The 19,460-nt window shown below is 56.9% G+C and overlaps 1 protein-coding gene across 1 annotated transcript in view; it reads right to left on the bottom strand.

The window, feature by feature from the left end:
• Nucleotides 1-2,083: 2,083 nt before the first annotated feature.
• The window catches only part of EPS15L1 (epidermal growth factor receptor pathway substrate 15-like 1), a 91,928-nt gene continuing 74,551 nt past the window's right edge, over nucleotides 2,084-19,460 (bottom strand). The window contains exons 23-24 of the mRNA XM_012663594.1: nucleotides 7,334-7,539; nucleotides 2,084-2,519 (exon numbers count right to left, since the gene is read on the bottom strand). Of these exons, the coding sequence (XP_012519048.1) occupies nucleotides 2,373-2,519; nucleotides 7,334-7,539 (353 nt within the window). The 3' untranslated portion in view covers nucleotides 2,084-2,372. The remainder of the gene's footprint in view (nucleotides 2,520-7,333; nucleotides 7,540-19,460) is intronic.

Raw genomic sequence — 19,460 nt, 5'->3', positions numbered from 1 at the left:
CCTCAGCCCTCCGCCCCCACCAGGCCCCTCTGGCCTCTCCTAACCCAGCGGGGAGGACCAGCTGCACAAGAACCCTGGCGTGTGGGAGGCCACGGAGAGATTGGAGGAGAAAAGGATCGGGTTCCCAGCCAGTGCCTCAAGCAGAAACCCTCCTCAAAGTCAGGGCTTTCTTCTCCGCAAATCTGCTCCTGTTTCTGGGTCTCCAGGGGCCTGGTGGTGGAGTAGAGCCACATTCCACGCATTCATTCACTTAACAAGTGTTTGCTCAGCACCTCCTGTGGGCTGGGCCCTGGAGCATCCTCCTCCTTCCCCCCTCCCCCTCCTCTCCCCTCCTCCTCCTCCTCCTCCGCCTATTCAACATGAGGAGGATGAGGATGAAGACCTTTGTGATGATCCACTTCCACTTAAGGAATAGGAACTGTATTTCCTCTTCCCTATGGTTTTTTTTTTCTTTTTTTTTTTTGAGACCGTCTTGCTGTTGCCCAGGTTAGAGTGTAGTGGCGTCAGCCTAGCTCACAGCAACCTCAGACTCCTGGGCTCAAGCGATCCTCCTGCCACAGTCTCTCGAGTAGCTGGGACTACAGGTGTGCACCACCACGCCCAGTTAATTTTTTAATTTTTTGTAGAGACAGGATCTCACTATGTTGCCCAGGCTAGGCTGGTCTCGAACTCCTGGCCTCAAGTGATCCTCCCACCTCAGCCTCCCAGAGTGCTGGCATTGCAGGTTGCTCCACGGGAAGGGAGCCGGCAAAGACATTCCCAGAGAGACAGAACGAACACTGAGAGGTGACTTCTCGAGGAAGAGCAGAATTCCTCCCACACTCACACTGTACGAGGAGGAGGGATGGGGTCTGCACCTGCTCTTCGATTCCCAGTAAGGGCTGATTTTGAGGTGGAACATTCTGGGCGATTGCACCTCCGCCCTTGTGAATCTGCCGGGTTCTCTGCTGTTTCCCTGGCGCTGTGGTTTGAATGTTCCCTCCAAAGCCTGTGCTGACAGTTACCGCCACTGGGATGATATTAGGAGGTGATCGGGCCACACAGGTCTTTGCCGCACGGACGGAATCCCGTCCTTACTGTGCGTGGGTGGCTGCGAGAGTGAGCTCGGACCTCTCACGTGCCCTCATCCCCTCCCACCTCCCGCCACGGGGTGACGCGGCACGAAGGCCCTCACCAGATGTCGGCGCCTTGACGTTGAGCTTCCTAACCTCCAGAATTGTGTGAAATGAGTTTTTCTTTATAAATGATCCAGTCTGTGGGTCACAGAAACACAGAACAAGGACATCCGGCGGTGGTCAGGCTGCTCTGTTGCCGGCGGGTGTGTGGGGTTGACCCGGGGTTAGAAATACTTCACAGGTTTTGAACCGTCTTAATCTGAAAGAGACCAACCTGGCACGTCTCACCTGCTTGGGGACAGTGGGGTGGGGGGTGGAAGGGAACCTGCAATATAACTCTTGGGATCCTCCCAACTATTATGTCCGAGCTTCCAGAATGTTCCAAGGGAATCAGCTGTGTCCTGATTGAAGGCTCTCTGGCTCCCGGTTCGCGGTATGGGTTGGTGGCGTGCAGACCTGCCCCTGGGGCACTCAGGGCCTTGGCAACCACGTGCGGGAAGCAAACTGCAGCCATGTGTCAGCGAGCTTGGGCTGCCGTGAGGCCACGACCAACGCTTTCCAAGACCGTCTGTGTGCGGGGTGCGGGGGAGCAGGGATGCATTTTGGAAAACTGGACAATTTCCAAAACTGGCTTTCTCTGTGGCCCTAGAGTGTCCCCAAAAACTCTGCACTGACACAGGAATGCTCGACCTGTTTTTCAGAGGCCGATCTGCTCCCGTGACACTGATGCGAGGAAAACAACGTTTACACACACGGAAGAAGATTCTCGTGTTTTGTATTAAAATATTTTATATTAATCATTCAAACTTCATTTTTATACAACGAACGCATACATCGCCGGGGGAGTGTGTCTCGCTGGGTGCGGGGAGGGGCGGGGGCGGGGGTGTCTGCGGCTGTGAGGGGCCGGGGCGGGAAGGCCCTTGGCACTCCTCGGCTCGGCGGCCGCCCCGCGCGCTCTGGGAGGAAGAGCCGGACTCGATCAGCCCTCAGGGGACGGCACAGTGGAGGGATGGGCCGAGGTGGCCTGCGCAGGACACTCCCCAGGAGATGAGACCTTTCCCAGCCTCTGTCCGCAGCTGCGTCTACACGCGGGAAGGAGCCCTGCGGGGTGCCCAGTCCTTGGCGCGTGGTGGCTGAGGCGCGTCGCAGCGTGGAACGGGGACGGCTCTGGGGGGGTGTGTACGTGTGTGTATATAGACATCCGCGTCGCCACCTCTCGCGCTGCCTGCGCCCGGCCCGCCCTCGCCCCCGGCCCGCCTAGGCGGCGGGCATGTCGGCCTTGCTGAGCGCGATGGCCAGCTCCAGGTCCTCCTGCTCCTGCCGCCGCAGCCGCGCCAGCCGCTCCTGCTCCGCCTTCTCGCTCTCCCGCTTGGCCCACGCCAGCTGCTGCTCCTCATTGCCAAACTGCGAAGGAAAAGCGACAGGTGGGTTACACGGCCCCGGGGCTGTGACCCGCCCGCTCTCGGGGACTTGCAAAGCGGGGCCCCGACGGCCCATCTGGAAGGTGGCGTGGAAGGGGGGACACATGGCCGACTGTGGCCTTAACCGCACCCTCTGGGCCTCCGAGGAAGCAGCTGCCCTGTGCCCTGCACAGAACCAGGACAGGCTGGTTCCAAGAGGCTGGTGGCCAAGAGGTGCAGAGAGAGGGCGGCTCGGCCGCGCCCGTTCGGGGCACACATCTGAGCGTCAGATGCGAGGAGGGGCCCTGAAGCCCCAGGGTGCAGGGATGACCGTGCGTCTGGAAACGCAGCATCCCCACCTCCAGCCGTGCTCTGCGACACGCTGAGGGTCGCTGTGTACTTGAACGTTGACCAAAGCCCTGGCACTTACTTGCCATAAGGACTTTTTATTGGGGTATTTTTCTGAAACATTCAGTTTTTCTAAAACCATTTAAAAAAAAAAAAAAGGCAGGACAAAACCACCTTGATCCAGAGGCAGGAAATCTCAAACCATTGAAAGTATCTCAGCTATGAAAAGCAAAGCCACATCCCACAAGCCGCTCCCCTAGCGTGGGTCCTCGCTTCCCCGATGTCCCCGCGTGAGACGCCTCCAGCGCCGTTGGCCCCAGGGAAAGCTGTTGCCTGCCTGGGACTTAAAGGGTTTCCCTTAATCAACATCCCGCTCTGAAGCACTGTCTCCGGCCGGCTCCGCCGCATGCTGGGATAACACCGGGCCAGGCCGTCCTGGGGGGCCTGCAGACTCCCCCAGGCGCGCGTGGGAACACTCACGGCCACTTCACACACAGCGCTGAGCCCGCACGACAACCAAGGCACGGGGCCCACTGTCATCACACCCCTCTGACCAGCTGGGGACACTGTGCCAGGGAACGGGGGGAGGCCCCACACTCCAGACCTCCCTGGGCCCGAGGGGGGCCGTGGCTATTGGCTGTGACTGACGGAGGGGACGGCCTCGGGCCCTGGGGGCCGGGTGGGCACTGCCCCTTGTGCGGTCCCAGGTGTGAGGCCCAGTGCCCCACCTTGGGGTCGCAGGGCTGGGAGGAGGGGCCCGTGGGCCCCAGAAGGGAGTGGCGATCTCCCCAGGGAGGCTCCAGGGACGAGCGAGCGAGCCTCCAGGGACGAGCGAGCGAGCAGGGTGACTTCAGACGGGCAGTATTTGAAGGTTTCCTGGCCCGACGGCTGGTGTGGCGGAGGGATGGGTGGGAGGAGCCTGGTTTGGAGGTAGATGTGGCAACATGGAGGGTGCACAGCCCAGGAGGCCTCCCTCCACCTGGCCTGGGGACTCAGATGGGGACAGGTGTGTGGGGGGCCGGTATGAATGAAAACGTCCCGCAGAGGAATGGCGGAGGCCTGATTCCTCGGAGGCACTGCCCAGAGGACGCGGCCTGGGGGCGTGACGGATCTCTGGGTCGGAATCCCTGAAGCCGGGTCCCTCCTCCCAGCCTCTGTGTTCCCACCACAGGCCACAGATAAGCGTCCCCTCCCGCTATGCTTGGGAGAATTTTCCAACACCTCATCAGGAGAAAAACAAGGAAAAAACAACAAACGCTGGTGGAAACTGTTCCACGGTGCCGCTGCCAGGGACCTCGCCCTCCACCGCCGGCCCCGCGGACGGTGCGGGGAGGAGCTGACAGGAGCAGCTGCCCTGATCCGAACCAAAGCCCAGAACCAGCCAGGTAACAGGCCCGGTGGGTCCAGACCACGGCCGCCTGGCCTTCCCTGGCCCTGCTCGGCCCCAGCGTCCCGGAACGCCACAGGAGAGCCTCCCGCTGGAGGGGTCTGCGTCTCCAAATTAAACGTGCCGACAAGAAAGTTCCAGGCGCCTTCGGCGTCGGCTGGTTCAGGGCCGGCTCATGAACCCGACACCGAGACTCGCATCGTGAGGTTTGCGCACACTTGCGGGGCGCGTTGGTCGGTGACATCCAGGCGAGGTCTCCAGACAGGAGAGTCTCTGCAGCTCCCTGCGTGTCTCGAACGAGGAGAAAAAACCACTTGGTAGCCCTGGATGGGGCCACTCTGAGATGGGCCAGGATGTGGAATGCCTGTGGGTGCAGCGGCTGCGTGAATGGCGCTGGGATCCGCAGCAGCTCCGACCTCTGCCTCCGTCTGGCGTGGTCACCGAACGGAGACACGGTGGGTACAAGAACGCTGCCCTTCCGAGACACGGCCCCCGCTCTTACGCGGTCTTATTTCTGCAGCCTCTTGGGAAATCACAGTTCTGGCGCCTTGGCACACAGGGCATCGTGGACGGCCGCGGGAGGTGCCCGGTGCCTCCCAGCAAGCGCCTCTCCTTGCTGGGGCCGGACACCTGCGCCCTGAGGCGTCTGAACGCACCCGGCTGTGTGCAGGACACTCCCGTTCACGCGCTTACTCTGATGCGGAAACTGCATCCAACTTGTCACAACACGAAGCACAGCTCAGCCAATCTGGTATTTGTGCTACTCTTAATGCAGACGTAGCAAAAACTAGGAAGAAAAAGAACCATTCTGCTAACCTATAAATGCTACTTCCTAATAAACACATTCGCCTGAGACAGAAAGTCTTGTTTTAAAAGAAATACTGGAGAAGGAAGAGGTTTCCCATGAACTGCTACAAGCACAAATAACCCATTGATGGGAATTTGGGACTTGCAAATTAGAAAGCTCCAGAGCGGCACAGCGGGGGTTATCGAGAGCAGCGTGCGGGTGACATCGGTTCCCCCGACAGCCAACATGGACTGAGTTGCTTCTGCACGGGTGACAACACGTCCTGGACGGCACTCTTGGAACATCTGACCTGAAAGGTTTTCGCTGCCAATCTGCTGGGCGGTTCGAGACCTCTCCGCATGGACGCGGGGAGGTGGAAATACTCAACCAGGAGGAAGCAGCTGGGACCTCTTCTGGGCTGGCACAAATTCTCAAGCTCCGGCGAACCCAGACAGCACTGGTGGAGCCCCCGAATGCCAAGGACACGGAAAGCTGTCCTGAGTCCCCGCAGAAGGGATGGGTACGGGCACTGTCAGACTATGGTATGACGGGTCCCATCCTCGCTCAACCCATCCCACCAGAAGGGGCCAAACTGCACTATCTGATCACCTCCTCCGGAAAAACTGGGCCATTTGCAGTGGAAAAGGTGATTTTAAACAGAAGACCAGCAGAGATGTGAACTAGACGGGGCACAATTTGATTTTCGCCTGGAGATGAGGGTGATGAATGACCCAGGGGTGTTTTCAAATCAAGGCTAACGACTGTTCTGGAACAACCAGAAATGGGAAGCCAAACGACAGCTTTAGGCCTTGGGTGTTTTTTTAAAAATAATGTTTTCGAAAAACGAGCCCTTTGGGGGTGGGGGTGGGGGTCACAGGAAATAGAACTGTTCATTTCAGAAAGAGAACACTCATTTCTTCACACAAGCCCGCCTGCCGTTCAACTTCGCTTGCCCAACTTTTCCCTGCCCGAGACAGAGTACCTGAGTCATGTGTGAACGGCCCCCCTTTTTTTTTCATCAGCATTTAATATTTTTCCACCAGAAAATAAACGGAGTGCTATTCAAGCAACTCTAGATAAAGCGGGTTTTGTTTCTGGCTTTGATTAACAATGTCACCATTTTGTACATATCCACGGTGGGCACCGACTGTCAACAAAATCAAACTAACTGCAGTCGTAAAATATTTACAGGTCGCCAAGAGCCAGGAACGTGTCAGGGTCTTGGGCAATTTTAAATAAGCTACAGGACAGCCGTGCACGGTGGACGTCACCAAGATGGCTCGGAAACAAACCGGGTGTTTTTCATTCGTTGATACGGCTGGGCTTGTTTTAAAACAGATAGCCATCTATAAATAATACATCTCACACCGAATGATAAAACAAAATGCTTAAAAAATTTGCGCGAGGAAAACCTAGTTTTAAAAGTGGGTGCACAACACAGGGTGAAACCGGTTCTGGGACGACATCTCCAGCTCTCAGAGAACAAGAGTTCTGTGCGCCGGGGAGGGGACTGAAGGACTCTCTCAGGCGACGGCATTGGACAATCTGGAATATTTTTCCGCACGGAGGAAACAAAGCCAGGCTTTCAAAATCCCAGGATCAGCTTCTGAAAAGGCACTTAACTTTTCTAAGTGGCTTTTTGGAGCCCTTTTTTTTGGTTTTGGCAAAAGGAAAGGGCTTCCGAGTGGGTTGTTCTAGATTGTATTCCTTTTTTCATTGTAGCTGGTAACTGAAATAAAAGTTTAAGAAAAAACCCAAAAGAACCCAAATTGCTCTTCATTTGCTGTTCTGCCCGGGGCCTTCAACTGGTACTTGCTGCACACAAAACACATCTAGGCAGAACCATCAGAATTTGTGCACAAAGACCTTTCTGGGGACAGCGGGACCCCGACATGACTTGCGCAATCTTGTTTTCAAATTTGGGAAGCATTTGCCTTCTTGGCTTCCAAACAACCAGTGAACACAACGGCCTTCGTGGGACAGAACTGATACAAAGAGTCCAGCGTGAGGCACAGAGGGGGGCATGTTCCGCCACCCTGCTGGAAGAAAACGTGCCCCTCGTCATAGACTATACAAACCGCAGCTCTCTTTTTTTATTGAGAAACTTTTTCTTACAGAGGCGGCATTACCGAATAAACAACACAAGGGCCAGACGGCGTGAGGTACCGAGAGACGAAAAAGCTGGGAGCTTTGCCAATTGAAAGACGCAAAAATAAATAAGTAAATAAATAAATCAGTCGCCCGGAAGAGCTGCGAGCGCGGGTGGGGGAGCTGCGGGGCGGAGGACTCAACTTACGGAGGTGAAGTCGGCAAAGCCCGAGGAAGAGGCCTTGGAAGGTTTAGCTGAAGAGGAGGGGACAAATGGATCTTTTCCACTAAACGGGTCCCCAAACCCCTTTTTATTTTGGAACGGGTCGCCGCTGTCAGCCCCGAGTGGCTGGAATGGATCGGGGGGTTCGGGAAAGTCTGCAGCGCCGAGCTGGCTTACAGGTGTGCTTTTACCTGGAAAGTTTAGGAGAAAACAAAAACAAAAACAAAAAACGAAAAAAAAAAAGGAGAAAGAAAGAAACATAAGTGACTCAGCACGGACAGAGCAGAGGAACTGACCTGGCTGACACCCTCTGCCTCTCTGGGGACAGCCTGCCACCCAGCTAAGGGGACGGGCCCTGGGAAATCCCAGTGTCACCTGGCTCTACTCGGGGGCTTAACAGGCTGTGGACGACACAATAGAAACGCTTCGGATGACACACACACACACACACACACACACACACGCGCGCGCGCGCGCACATACACCCCAGCTAAACCGTGAGGATTGTCCCTAAAAAGCTCACCTGCAGGCGCGTTGCTGAGGGACTCGCGTGAGCGTGGCAACACATTCACCACCACACTGCGTTAGCACAAAACCATGGCTGAGCAGAAAAACACACTGCAAGCTTCTCAAAGTCAAAAGGGCGGGGGTCACTTGCAACGAGAAGAGGGGTGAGTTCCACCGTGCGGCGGAGTCACCAGGCGTGTTAGCGATGGGGTCTGTGGGCGGCTCACCAATCGCGTTCTGCCGCCCGCGGTGCTGGTAGCTCCGAGGGGCAGGGCTTGTTTGAGCCTTTCTGGGCTTTTGCTGGGCAGGTGACTCCGGGATGCCTGGGTCCCAGCAAGGCGCATCTCGACAGGGGGTGGGAGGCAGGTGTTTAGAGCGGGAGGGAAATGAGGCCGTGACACCATGGGGTGTGTGGCCTGAGGGCAGGTGGCTTCTCCCAATGCATCCTGACAACATGCCGGAACATTCCCCCAGGAACCCGAAGGCCTCTCGGATCCGTGGTTTGCAGGCCCGCCAGGCTGACCGGACGCTCCTGACGGGTGCCGCTCTGTCTACCCGGCGGGTGCCCAGGGTGGTCGGAGCGCCTGGGGGACCAGACATTCCATCTGGTCTCAGCAGCACCCGAGGCTGCGACTCCAACTTGTTAGTGGAGCTGCCCATGGTGACTCCTCGAGTTCCAAAGCTGATGTTACACACGAAACCAAGTGCCGCCTGCCACTCCACGGCCGACGCTGGCCCTCTGGCTGCGCATCGAGAGGGCACCCTGGCTCCTGGCTGCACCTGCCCCCTGCAGCACCCCAGCCCGGGGACACGCGACTTCCTCACTGGCCTCCGTCCCTCTCCATCCCCAGACCCACAGCCATTCTCTGCTTCCCCAGCAGGTCACCCACCCAGGGCCACATTTCTGAGGGCCCCAAGGTGCCCCTAAGGGCTCCAGGGTCACAGCCTGCATCTGCCACCGTTAGCTCTGGGGCCTTGGCAAAGGCAAGCGCCTCCCTCCCAGCTGGCTTCAGTGTCCTTATCTGCAAAGTGGCAATGAAGAGGAGTGGGTCACACGAGGTGACCTGCACCCGCAGGCACAGCAGGCACCGGGCGCTTGCGTGGCGGGTGGGAACCAGGCCTGCAGCCCCCCTTCTGGAAGTGGAATTCTTTTTTTTTGAGACAGAGTCTTACTCTGTCACCTGGGTAGAGTGCAGTGGCACAATCACAGCTCACTGCAACTTCCAACTCCTGGGCTCAAGCCATCCTCTCGCCTCAGCCTCCCAGAGTGCCAGGATTACAGGTGTGAGCCACCGCGCCCGGCCTGGAAACAGAACTTTGTCTCTCAGGCAGGAATTTGGGCCTCGCTGACGCTCTGACGGCACCTGACTTGTCAGGGTGGTCCCCACAGCCCAGAGCCTTCTATGTCCTGTCCGTTCTCTCTTGTCCCCAATTGCCCCTCCCGCCTTCGCTCTGTGCTGTCTTCCCTCCTCCTCCTCCTCCCTGCACCCCCGAACTCTCTGGGCCTGCAGAGAGCAGGGTGGTCTGGCCTGGCCACGGCCCCCTGGTCCGTCCAGCTGGCCTTGAAGAACTGCCCCACCCAGGCAACCCCTGCGCCAGGCGCACCCCCTGCTCCTTCAGAGGGGGACAGGCAGCTCTGCGGGAGGGCTCTGTGGACCCCGTGCTGTCCTGGGTGCGCCACCTCCAGCTCTCCCACCTCGGCTCCCTCCCCTGGGCCAAACCCACCGGCAGAGTGGCTCTTCCTTCCCTCCCCAGGCCTCCCCACGGCTCTGGGATGACCCAGCCCCCTCGCCTCCACCTGGCTCTGGTCCTTCTAGTATCACCTGGAAGCAGCCATCGGGCCACCCCCACCCCCACACACCACGTCTGCGAAGACGCCTCCCAGTCTGCTGTCTCTGCAGCCCGTGCCACACAGCCCTGTTGCCAGGTCACTTAACTGCCCATTTTCTCTCTCTTTCGGGCAGCTCTAGGAGGCTGGGGGAGCTGGTGTCCACCCTTGTGTCCCCCCGCCTAGAGCAGGGCCTGACGCTCAGATCCCTCCGCTGAATGAAGCTTTCTAAAACGCACACTCGGTCGTACCCCTGCCCCACCTCGGGCCGACACATCCCTGTGAATCGGGAAGACCCCAACGACCGGCACCAGCCTCTCTCCCGACAGCCCTCCCCAGTAACCCCCAAACCCGGGGCTTCTTTCCTGGCTCTGCCCAGAAGGCACTCCTAACTCAAACGTCATCGCAGGCAGCACTGTCTGGTGGAAGCCCCTTGAGGAACCCCCTAACGACCCCACCCCCGTCACACCTGTGCTTGGCTCTGCCCTGCGTGGGGTGGGGCAGATGTGCCCCCTGAGGACGGTGAGGGGCACAGCTGCCACCCCCTCGGCCTTGCAAGGCCACTCTCAGCCTCAATTTCCTAATTCGAGAAAAGGGCTGAACTATGCCACCACCCCCCAAAGTCACATGTTCAAGTTCTAACACCCCATAACTCAGGACACGACTGCATTTGGGGACAGACTCTGCCAAGAAGCGATTACATGAAAAGGAGGTTGTCGGGGTGGGCCCGGCCCAGTGACTGCTGTCCTCACAGGAGGAGGAGCTCAAGACGGAGACACACACACACACACACACACACACACACACACACACACAGACGACCACACAAGGAGGGAGGGCTCAGGAGAACCACCCCTGCCCACACCTTGAACTTGGAGTTTCGGGAATCGCTGTCAGCTGTTAAAGCTGCCTGGCTGCCCAGCGGGATCATGCAGGGGCCAGGAGAGGGCATGGTTGACCAGAAGCAGGTGTGTGCATGGAGACACCACGGCCATGGGCAGGGGCGCCCTGGCAGACGGCACGTCCTGTACTCCCCTGGGTTTGCGTGAGGAAGGGACTGGCCGCAGCTGGTCTCTCGCGCCGCTGCCTGCCTCTGCACGGCCTCTCCCTTCACCTGGAAGCCCCCCTCTCCGCCAGGGACCCAAGCGGCTCTGTCCTCTGGCACGCGGAAGGGCCAGCTCCGTAAGGGCAGGGCTAAGCACAGCGCAGGTGCCAGGCAATACTGCCCTGTGTCCCTGGTGCCGGCCAGCCTGGGGCTCCGTGTGCAACAGGCTTCAGCGGGTCCTCGTGAGCCAGGTGCTGCCCACACAGACTCCACGGGTCCCGAGGGACCCAGGGTCCTTTGGGTGACACCTCTGGGGAACCAGGAGGGAATGAAAGCACCAGGCCTCCCTTGTCTGCAGGAAAGAACAATACTGACTGCTGGTGCTTGGGCCAATTGTCTCTCAAATACTTAGATCATGTGGATCTAATGACAAAATTCTAGCAGAGGAAACAGGGAGCATTTGCAGGGGACAGGCTGAAAGTCCCAGGGCGTGGTGCAGCCCCGGGACCTCCTGCGGGGTCTGACCACCTGGGGCAGACCTGCGACTGTCTGGGCAGGGGGGTAAGAGGAGGCTGACCCCAGCCAGGCCCCCCAACAGTGACCACCGTGGTGCAGAGGTTCAAATAAATTTGTCATTTCTGAGCTGTTTTTCTTCTTTTCAGAGAAGAAGATCTTCCTCCCTTGGTTTGGGGGATTAAAAAAAAAACTGTTTTTGGGGAGGGGCGGTTGAAGAATCCAGCCCGCTACAATTTCGAGCTGAGGTTTCTGACGAGTGAAGAGATTACTGACGAGATGAAAGCTCCGTTCACACCAAGAACTGCCTGGCCCGGTTTAGCTCTGTTGCTGAAACCATTGTTATTTAGAAATCATGACAATGGTAATATGAAACCAGGGCACATCAACTGCTCACCTCTTGTTTTCAGAGAGGGGGGAAAAACGGTTTTTCTTGGGTGTCTGTGTTTGCACTTTGACCCAGAGGCGGTATCGGACCCGACACGTTCAAGGTCGCTGAGCCCCCTGTCCAGCTTCAGACCCGGCTGCTGATCAGAGACTCTGTGCAAAGAGGCCGGAGCCCCCCCTGCGGGGGGTGCTGCCCTTGGCCCAAACTTCCCACTTTTGCGCATCGATTTATTTTTAGCAACTGTACTTTTAAAACATACTGGGTCTAGTTCCTGCTTTTATGTAACCACTTCTGCTAACTCCTTAATCGTTTTTCCGATTTTTCTGAAGTATAGCTTATCTCAAACGTGACAAAGTGACTTTAAGACGCCTCTGAGCCCTGAAACAAATGCACGACAATGCAGCTGGAGCCGGGGCTTTTAGTGCTCTGTCCCAGCTCCGGGATCTTTAGGGAGGTGTGCGTGGGAGAAGGGGTCGGAAATCATTTGTTAAAAAAACAACAAAAAAAATTGGTATTAAAAACTAGCCAGCACGATGGCCGCACACGGTTGGTACCATCGTTCCCGGGTCTTGGTGGCGGGAGCCGCCTGGCCCCGCGGCACAGCAGAAGGCAGAGAATAAACATGGATGAAGTTAAAGACCCCCCGGGTGTTCACGCGACACCCACGGCGAGTCTTCATTAACAGGGGCACGAGGAATGTAAGATTGAAGAAAAGGCAAAATAGAACTTATTTTCAAACCACAGCAGTTTCAACAGTTACCCAAGCGGTGTACCGAAACCACACACAGGACTGACTTTGGCAAAAACAATATGAACCGAATGGTTTACCACAGTGTGTGCTGTTAAAAAAAAACTCGGTGGCCGGCTCCACCCTAGTAGAAATTTCTTTAATTCTCCTATTTCTCAAGCTTTTCAGGGCCACAAGTGCACCTGGCACCCGGGACCCGGGCCGGGCTCTGGACACACATTGGCCAGCGAAGGTCTAGGTTCTGCCTTTTCCATCTCGCTTTGTAGGAAAACCTCTGCCTGAAGGGTCCCCGAGAGCTGGGGTGGGGACAAAACAATGGAATACAAATACACACCCCAAAACCCCTAAAAATGGTGAACACCTTGGAAAACCTGGAACAAAGGAAATTTTCTTGGTTTAAGTTCATTACTTAGGAAGAAAGACGTTTCAGGTGATGTAGGGTCTTAATCTAATTAACAAAGACATCAGAAACACAATGAGTGTGTGTGTGTGTGCGGGATCCAATCAGACCCTTGCAGGGTTCTGTATGTACAGCTTAGTGCTGTGCTTGGAAAATGCAGGACTGGAGATGAGCGACAAACACAAAATAAACAAACAAAACAAAAAAACAAAAGGTTTGTGGTCAGGGCAGCTGCTCACCTCAGCCATTGTCCATGCAACACAGATGCTCACACAACTGCCGTTTGTCCCAGCACGGAATGGCCACACAGCTGTCACTCATCCCGCACAACACGGAATGGCCACACAGCTGTCACTCATCCCGCACAACACGGAATGGCCACACAGCTGTCACTCATCCCGCACAACACGGAATGGCCACACAGCTGTCACTCATCCCGAACACAGAATGGCCACACAGCTGTCACTCATCCCGCACAACATAGAATAGCCACACAGCTGTCACTCATCCCGCACAACACGGAATGGCCACACAGCTGGCTTCTGAGAGTCACAGCACACAGAGAGCTGCTGCCCGGGAGGGGGCACCACTTGGGCAAAGCTTCCCCAACGCCACTGACTTGTGCCCTTGTGCCTCCCTCCCCACTCCGCTGGCAAAAACAGCTTAGCGGGGGGGAGAGAGGAGAAGCCAGGGTGCCCAGAGTACAATTTTTAAAATTCACAATCACTCGGGGCCTTGTACTGAAAAGACGGCTTTTCCCCAGAGAGTTTCAACGTCTTCCTCCGGCTCCCATCGGAGGTGGGCGAGGAGAGCGAATGTTTAAAAACGAGCTGTGCAGGACCACGCAGGGCGCCTGCAAGCCGGGAGCCCTGCAGACACCACCCCGCGCGCTCACTGCAGCAGATCAAAGCTGTGCCAAGCAGCACAGCCCCGGGAGATAAAAATCTGAGGTCCCCGCGGATCGCAGCGTTGAGATTTTCCACTAAAAATATTTACCAAATTTTAAGAAAATCTGCTTAATGCATTGAAGAGAACAGGATGAGGTTTGGTTCTGAATTGTTGAGAAAAGCTGAACAAATATTTACTGTGATCCACCTATGGCTGGTCGTGTTTTCAGCCTCTGGGAGGTGTGTGGGGTGGTCAGGGCTGTGGAAATCCCACTGGGCTGACCAGCCTGGGGGCCGTGGTCTCATTCCACCATTACAAGAAAAAGGAGAAAAAGGGGAGAAAAGTAGCCACACTTTTTGGGTCCCCAAAAGACAAATATCATTTGAAGTGAGAAGTGACAATTTTCTAGAGGTTACCGCAAAAGACTCATGACATTTACATTAAGCCTGCCTGGGGTTACGTTAGCTCTGCAGCAAAAAAGAGGGTGTGTGTGCATGTGTGTGTGTGTGTGTGTAGGGTGGGGTGCATGATTTGTAAATGAATCTACAAATCACAAGTGAGTCTTCACAACAAAAATACAACTGACGGCCAGGTGTCCCAGTTCTGCTTTTCTGGAAAGACTGCATTTGTTCTGTGATGGGCACCTTGGATTCAACCTGCTTGAGCGCCCGTGGGTGCTGGCCCTGTCCCTCCCTCCAAGGGGCTCTCCGAGGGGAGATGCTATCTACGCGCAAGCTGGGCAGGGGGAGCCCGGCCTTTGTTCCTCCCTGCAGAGAGCAGCAACGTCGTCAGAACGCCACCTCTGCAAAGGGCAGGGAGGCGCCATGCCCACATTTAACAAAGTCTCCAGAGAACACCGTGCGCGGGTCTGCCAGCTGCTTAGGGGTCGCGCAGCGCTGGGGTGGAAGGATGCGAAAGAGCCCCCGTGGAGGGGAGGAAGTGAGATGCGCAGGGGCTCCCACGGCGGGGAGGGCACCTCGGAGAGTCAGGTCTGGGTGGGGGGCTCCTCCCGCTCTCGCTCTGTTTGGGGCCAGGTCCCCGTCGCCTCATGCACCGTTGCCGTTAGCAATGGCAGGGCGAGGGGGCGCTGACTCAGTGCTTTGAGCGGGAGAGATGAAAGACTAGGGGACGTGTTCATCCTGTCAGAAAAGCAGGGAGGCTGCGCCCGGGGCCGCAGCCCGAGCCCCCGAGCCCCCTTCTGACGTGTCTGCCTCGGCCCCTCACCTCGACGCGGGAGGAGCCTCTGCCAAGCAAGGGGCTGGGGAAGTCCTGGTGGCAGGTACACTCGGGCCCCAGTCTGTTCACACCCACGCTCAGATTCGGGGTCACTGGTGGCCTCCCTGGGCCTGCACCCCACCCCACGGCCCCACAGACCCCTGGCTGGCGGAGCCCTGACTCCTCTGCTCCAGGACCCCAGGCCCGGCATGTGCACCCCACTGAACACCAGATGACAACCGAGTCACACGACACCCACTCCATCCCCGCCCTTTTGGGGACAGGGTGGGTGTGTGCCGAGGTAGGCAAATGCTTCTATTTTCAAACTCAGCGGACTCTGCAGAACAGAAATCGCCCCAAACAGCAATCTGCCTCCAGGAGGTTTAAATGCAAGAGGTTGACACTCCTCCCCAGTGTGGGAACCTTCCCGGGCTGGGAGCCCTCCGTGCTGTCAACGGGTCACACCCAGCTCTGGGACAGAGGAAGCTCCCAAGTTCCCTTGACCACAGCGGTGCCGGGGAGCACAGGGTGAGAGGGGGCAAAAAGAGGGACTCCACCAGGTTGGGTGCTTCTGGCTCCCCTGCAGCCCCCACATGCAAATCCTGGCTGGCAGGCAAGTGCGAGAATTTTCCAGGTCCTCGAGATGATGGAACCACTTGTCCCATTCTAAAACTTCATATGTACCCATGAAATTATCTCTTTGAGATCATCGTGGGAACGGAATTAAAGTAGTTAAGTTCAAGGCTGAGGTGCTAACCGCACGGTTCAAATGGAGATGCCATCTTAAAATTGGATCTTGTGCAATAAACAAGGGGTTTCGGGACCCGAACGGGCAAGCGACGGGAGAGATCACCGACCCCCCTGGTTTCGACCCTGGCGTGGCACTTCAGAGGAGGAGAGCCGCTGGCGTCATTTAGGAACCCAGCGCTTCCTCTGCTGTGTGTGGCCCTGTCCTGTGTGCTGGTCCCCCGGGGTGGTCAGTGAGAACCTATGGCGGCCTCGTGGGGATGCCTCACGCAGGGGTGGGAGGGGACTCGCTTGCTAACGGAGAAGGATTTTTGTCTTTTTCTTTTTTTTTGAGAGAGCTGTTTGAACCTAACAGGATGCTGGTTCCATTGCATCTCGTGCAGCCGAAGTAAAAGCACACGAGGAGAACTGTGGGGAGGGGGCGCGAAGGCACCCTGAGCAGCAGGTCACATGCACGGCTTTGTCTGGGAGGTGAAAAGGTCGTTAGCAGCAATAAAGTGATCATTAAATTGGAGAGAGGTTAAAGGTGACTGGCTGGTTAGCGGTGGAGGCTCGCAGGCTGGTGTCACCCGGGCGCTGCAGGAACCGCACCGCAGGGCTGCGCTGGCAGGAAGTGGCAAGGGTGGGGCCCTTGCAGGATCCCACTATCGCAGCGGGGCCTGAGGCCCAATCACTGACACCCACACAGCCGTTTCCTGCACTTAAAAAAAAAATCTGTTTCTCTCTTTGCAAATCAACAACTTTTACCTAGAAACTCTTCAGCGGTGAGTTCTGACTGATCTCGATCTCCGGTCCGTTGCAGAAAATACACCATTGTTTACCTGGGGGAGGTGTGCACCAGGGCTAACTTTAACCTAACTTTAACTGACAGGTTTCGGCCGCCTGCCGGGGCTGTTTTGCATCTGCCTGGAAGAAACCAGCATCTTCTGCTCCACACAGACACCTGCTGCTTATTTAATACCTTGATAGGCCTTTCTAGAAAAGCCCTGTGGGCACATAGAGCTTAGTGCAGACACCAAAGCTCTGCGCGAGCCCCAGGAGGCGACCCTGAATGTCCACAGGAGGCGCCTCCTAGCTGGACCAAGGGAACTGAGCACCTGGCGTGCGGCAGGTGGCCAACCGTGGGCCGCTCAGGTGTGAGACGCAACCAGGGTTCTCCCTCGAGGAAACTCCATGAGGCTCCCTGGTGGGGTGGGGGGTCCCTACCATGCCTGCCCAGGTTGACACTTGCCCAGCGGTAAATGTGTGCTGTACACGTCCAATGTCAACTCAGCCTCTGTCGAGCTTTAAATGGTAAAAAACAAACAAGCAGCTCCCACAGAATTTGAAAACTCCAGCTTCTAGAACACAAGAGCTATAGCACCAAAAATCCACACGTGACTCAGGCCCAACCTTCACTTGGTCCTGTACCGGCGACGATCCAAGGGGACCCTGGAGCCCTCTGTGAAGCTCAACTCACTGCAGGCCGACATTTTTTAAGGGAAGAGATTCCTGCGAAACTGCAGTCTCCTGGGGGAAGGCCCCTTGGTAACGCCCCGGCCCAGCCTCTGTCTTTCCCGGGAAAGGCGCGCACAGCCGGAGGACGCTGCATCCTGGTCCCTGTTCCCTGGGCTGAGGGAAGGGATGCAGGTCACACACAGTGCATCACCGCAAGGCTTTCCCCTCACACCCACCTGCTAGCCCTGACTCAGGCCCATGTTCAGGTGGGGAAACTGAGGCTTAGCCAGGTTAAGTCACTCACCCAGGGCCCCAAAGACAGTTGGCAGCAGGACCCGAATCTGAACAGGGGACCTTTCTACGACGTCCAGAAACGAGCCTGCTCAAGCAGCCTCCTGGGTTTGAGCGGGATGGATGGCCCCGCAGCCAGAGGGAAGCGGACTCAGAGTCTCCTGTCCTGGCCTCTCCTGTCGGAGCCATTTCCTGGTGCAGAGACCTAGCAGGGTTCTAGAGCCCTCCAGGTCCCCTGGGACGGACAAGCCCTGGGTGGGGATGTGGCAACATCAGTGGCTTCCCGGGCAAGGCAGTGAGATGACGGAAGAGAGTCTTCCTTCATCGTGATTTCCGAGACGCAGGTATGATGCCTCATGCACGGCTTGTAAGAAATACCGTCGCCATCAGACAGTCTGTCTACTGCTCTCTCTCCGCCGGGTCACAACTCAACCGTCGGGGCCACAGGGGCTCCCACCTCCCCGTCCCCCAACTCAGCCACACTGGGACCAACACTTCTCTCCAAAGCCCCAGCATCTACAAGGCCCTCGAGGGACTGAGAGTGCCCAGGTGAAGGTGGTCTCTCGGAGGTTGAGAAAAGGCTGAATCAGCACAAAGGGCAGAAAAGCACATTCCGTCATTTTCAAACTGCTGGACTTTATGTTTTCTTAAAAAATAAAAATAAAAAAAAAATACGGACACCAGCTTGGCCATCTCCCATCTGCAGAAGCCAAGGAAACGAGAGACGTGTCTTGTGTTTTCCCGATGAACGTTCTGAGCGGGACTTCATCTGACACTCATTTGCCGACCTCTTGCTAATGGCCGGACACCAGCAAGCTGCCACGCGGCCGGGAAGCGGGAAGGGGATTGTGCAGGGCTGGGCTCCGAGTCCCCCGACCAGAGAGCCAGGGAGGGTGAGCAGCTGCCTTTGTCTCTCCCCAAAGAGCCGAACACTTCCCACCAACATGCGGCTTGTCAAAAGGCCAGCCCCTGGGTCCCACGTTTTGCGCGGCCGGTGGCGTTCAGACGGTTAGAGGTTAGTGTGGAGTCGCAGCAGAAACGGTGCTTGAAGCTCAAACAGCAGCCCCGCCCAGTCTGTACCTACCGCCCAGCAGCGTGTACGACGCAGAATTTTTCTGTTCAGCCATTGCTTCTAGGTAAGAGAATCAAATGAGAGACACTTAGGCCTCCACACCAATATCCTGCAGTCGCTCACAGATTAAAACACTGCACATGCACCGGCCATTTTCCAGAACACTCCGAACCTCACAGCTTGGTTCGTATCGCTGCTGTCTAAGGAAGCAGGGTGAGGCCCGGGCAGGGAGAAGCAGGTCACCAGGTCTAGACCGGGCCCTGCAGCCACCTCGATGAATGACCTCGGGCACTCCCCACGACCTCTCGCCCCCCTTTCCTGTCTCTCCCAGGGCTCGCTGGGGTCTGGTGGCGGAAGAGCTGAGCGAGTGCTTCCTGGGGGCCATCAATGTGAACGTGGCTCTGCCGAGCGCACCGAGGGCCTCCCGCACTTTGCCGCCCGCAGCAGAACAGAAGTGCAGTGGCCCACGCCAAGCGCAAATCATGACGCGGCTCCACGAAAAGCCTCAACTCTGAAGTCAGGTCCGAGGAGGTCCTCCAAACCCCGGCTGCTGAACGTTCCACTTGTAACCAGCGTTCTCTGCTTTCTAACCCACAGTGCACTAAAAACAGAAGCCAAGATGTGGGGGGTAGGCTCGCAGAGGGAGACACAGGGAGGCGACAGCTGAGGAAAAGTTCAACAGCAGACCCAGCTGGGTTCAGGTAAGCGGGGAGGCGGAGGTAACAGTTTCCATAAACACTCAAAATGAAGCTCTGCGCCTTTGAGCTACTGAGTGGGACGGCTCCTCCGCAGGGCCCACCAAACACAGCGCTGCCCTGCACGCGTGTGCACGCATACACATTCACACATGAACACGTGCGTGTGTGGGAATGTGTGTATACAAGTGTTCATGTGTGCGTGAATGAATGCATGCAAGCGTGGAGAGCATGCATGGGTGTGCATGAGTATGTGTTTGCCTGCATGTGTGTGCATGCACATGGATATGCACACGCATATATGAGCGTGCATGTCATGCCGTATGTGCGTGTGCTCA

The sequence above is a fragment of the Propithecus coquereli genome, unplaced genomic scaffold, assembly GCF_000956105.1.
Source record: "Propithecus coquereli isolate 6110/MARCELLA unplaced genomic scaffold, Pcoq_1.0 Scaffold811, whole genome shotgun sequence".
NCBI classification, from domain to species: domain Eukaryota; kingdom Metazoa; phylum Chordata; class Mammalia; order Primates; family Indriidae; genus Propithecus; species Propithecus coquereli.
The sequence above is the reverse complement of the archived record's forward strand: the minus strand, read 5'-3'. Positions and strand labels throughout refer to the sequence as shown.